Source organism: Salmo salar, chromosome 11 (assembly GCF_965601325.2).
Source record: "Salmo salar chromosome 11, fSalSal1, whole genome shotgun sequence".
Taxonomy (NCBI): Eukaryota; Metazoa; Chordata; class Actinopteri; order Salmoniformes; family Salmonidae; genus Salmo; species Salmo salar.
In genome coordinates this window covers 91,768,013-91,770,512 of record NC_138301.1, presented here as the reverse complement: position 1 = coordinate 91,770,512, position 2,500 = coordinate 91,768,013, and the positions used below count along the sequence as shown (strand labels likewise).

The 2,500-nt window shown below is 51.4% G+C and overlaps 1 protein-coding gene across 1 annotated transcript in view; it reads left to right on the top strand.

Annotated features, from left to right (window-relative positions):
• The window catches only part of LOC106563116 (breakpoint cluster region protein), a 135,035-nt gene that overhangs the window by 103,310 nt on the left and 29,225 nt on the right, over positions 1–2,500 (top strand). Inside the window, exon 3 of the mRNA XM_045689934.2 lies at positions 2,180–2,284. Coding sequence (XP_045545890.2) covers positions 2,180–2,284 — 105 coding nt within the window. The remainder of the gene's footprint in view (positions 1–2,179; positions 2,285–2,500) is intronic.

Here is a 2,500-nt window from a genome sequence, read left to right as displayed (position 1 = left end):
TCCAATCACAGCACAGACATATGGTAATGTGTCCACAGCACAGACCCCTGGGTAATGGAGTCCATCAGTTTGTCTGGACCCTGTAGTTCCCCAGAGACTCTTACTGACATCTGCTGCTTCCACTACCTGTGCAGTGGCCATGGAAACAGGAGTTTCAGGCTCATTTACCCTCCATTAACACACACACACACACACACACACACACACACACACACACACACACACACACACACACACACACACACACACACACACACAAGGTGCTTTCTCGCATTCTGTCATTCATTTCAGCATTTATGCATTTGTTGGACTTATTATCTCTCCTATGGTTTTTGTTACTTAACTGTTGCACACACACACACACACATGTTTGTTTTACTATCCTTGTGGGGACCAAACATCTGATTCCCATTTTTAACCTAACCTTAACCCCTAACCCTATCGCCTAATTCTAACCCTAATTCTAACCCTAACCTTAAATCTAACCCCTGAACCTAAAATAGGCTTTTTCTATGTGGGGACGGGCGAAATGTCCCTACTTGTCAAAATGTTCCTTGTTTTACTATCCTTTTGAGGTCATCTGGTCCCCACAGGATAGTAAAACCAAACACACACACACACACACACACACACACACACACACACACACACACACACACACACACACACACACACATAGAGAGAAAAGCCCCTTACCTGAGGGTGCATTATGTCTGCCCTTATCCTGTCTGAGACTAAAGTACATTCTCATCATAGTCTCCAAATGAAGGCAGTAGTCAGATCCCTCTCTATTGTAGCTTACCCCTCCCCTCTCAGAATCTCTCTTTCCAAGGAGCCCCAGGCTGTGTTCTGAAGTAGCTGGGTACAGATAGCTTTAGTTCAGCTTAGTGAATGGGTTGGATAGCCCAGACCCAGGAGAGGTACTGCCTGGCCCAGCCGTGGCCTTCTCTACCCTGCTCTATTCTCCCCCTCCTCCACTCCTTCTCTCCTCTGTCATGGAGCCTGGGGGTTAGCTTTGCCTCCTGCCATGACTCTCCTCTGTCCTGGAGCCTGGGGGTTAGCTTTGCCTCCTGCCATGACTCTCCTCTGTCCTGGAGCCTGGGGGTTAGCTTTGCCTCCTGCCATGACTCTCCTCTGTCCTGGAGCCTGGGGGTTAGCTTTGCCTCCTGCCATGACTCTCCTCTGTCATGGAGCCTGGGGGTTAGCTTTGCCTCCTGCCATGACTCTCCTCTGTCCAGGAGCCTGGGGGTTAGCTTTGCCTCCTGCCATGACTCTCCTCTGTCATGGAGCCTGGGGGTTAGCTTTGCCTCCTGCCATGACTCTCCTCTGTCCTGGAGCCTGGGGGTTAGCTTTGCCTCCTGCCATGACTCTCCTCTGTCCTGGAGCCTGGGGGTTAGCTTTGCCTCCTGCCATGACTCTCCTCTGTCCTGGAGCCTGGGGGTTAGCTTTGCCTCCTGCCATGACTCTCCTCTGTCCTGGAGCCTGGGGGTTAGCTTTGCCTCCTGCCATGACTCTCCTCTGTCCTGGAGCCTGGGGGTTAGCGTTGCCTCCTGCCATGACTCTCCTCTGTCCTGGAGCCTGGGGGTTAGCTTTGCCTCCTGCCATGACTCTCCTCTGTCATGGAGCCTGGGGGTTAGCTTTGCCTCCTGCCATGACTCTCCTCTGTCCTGGAGCCTGGGGGTTAGCTTTGCCTCCTGCCATGACTCTCCTCTGTCCTGGAGCCTGGTGGTTAGCTTTGCCTCCTGCCATGACTCTCCTCTGTCCTGGAGCCTGGGGGTTAGCTTTGCCTCCTGCCATGACTCTCCTCTGTCCTGGAGCCTGGGGGTTAGCTTTGCCTCCTGCCATGACTCTCCTCTGTCCTGGAGCCTGGGGGTTAGCTTTTAGTTTCCTTGGTTAGGCAAGACGGCCCAAAGATCTTTCCTTGGCCGCATGTTGAATGTTTTTACTCTCTAGTGAGGTTGGGTTGGCCTGGAAAAATGCTAGAACAATGGCTTCTTTAAAGGCAAAGATGTATCTTTTACACCCCAGCTTTTATAAACTATTGCTCCTCTAATCTTCCCACTACGCTGTTGTCATTCAGACTCAAACTAATGGTCATGCCTGGTGTGCATCGTCTCATTCTGTACAGTACTTGTATTGTGCACTTTTGTCATTGTTGTTTCCTGTGTGTTCACTGCAGACGGAGTTGGACCTGGAGAAAGGCCTGGAGATGAGGAAGTGGGTTCTGTCTGGGATCCTGGCCAGCGAGGAGACCTACCTCAGCCACTTGGAGGCACTGCTACTGGTGAGAGGCTGGAACACACACACACACTCACACACACTCTCACACACACTCTCACACACACTCTCACACACACACACACACACACACACACACACACACACACACACACACACACACACACTCACACTCACACTCACACATACACATACACATACACATACACACACACACACACACACACACACATACACACACACTCACACATACACACACGAC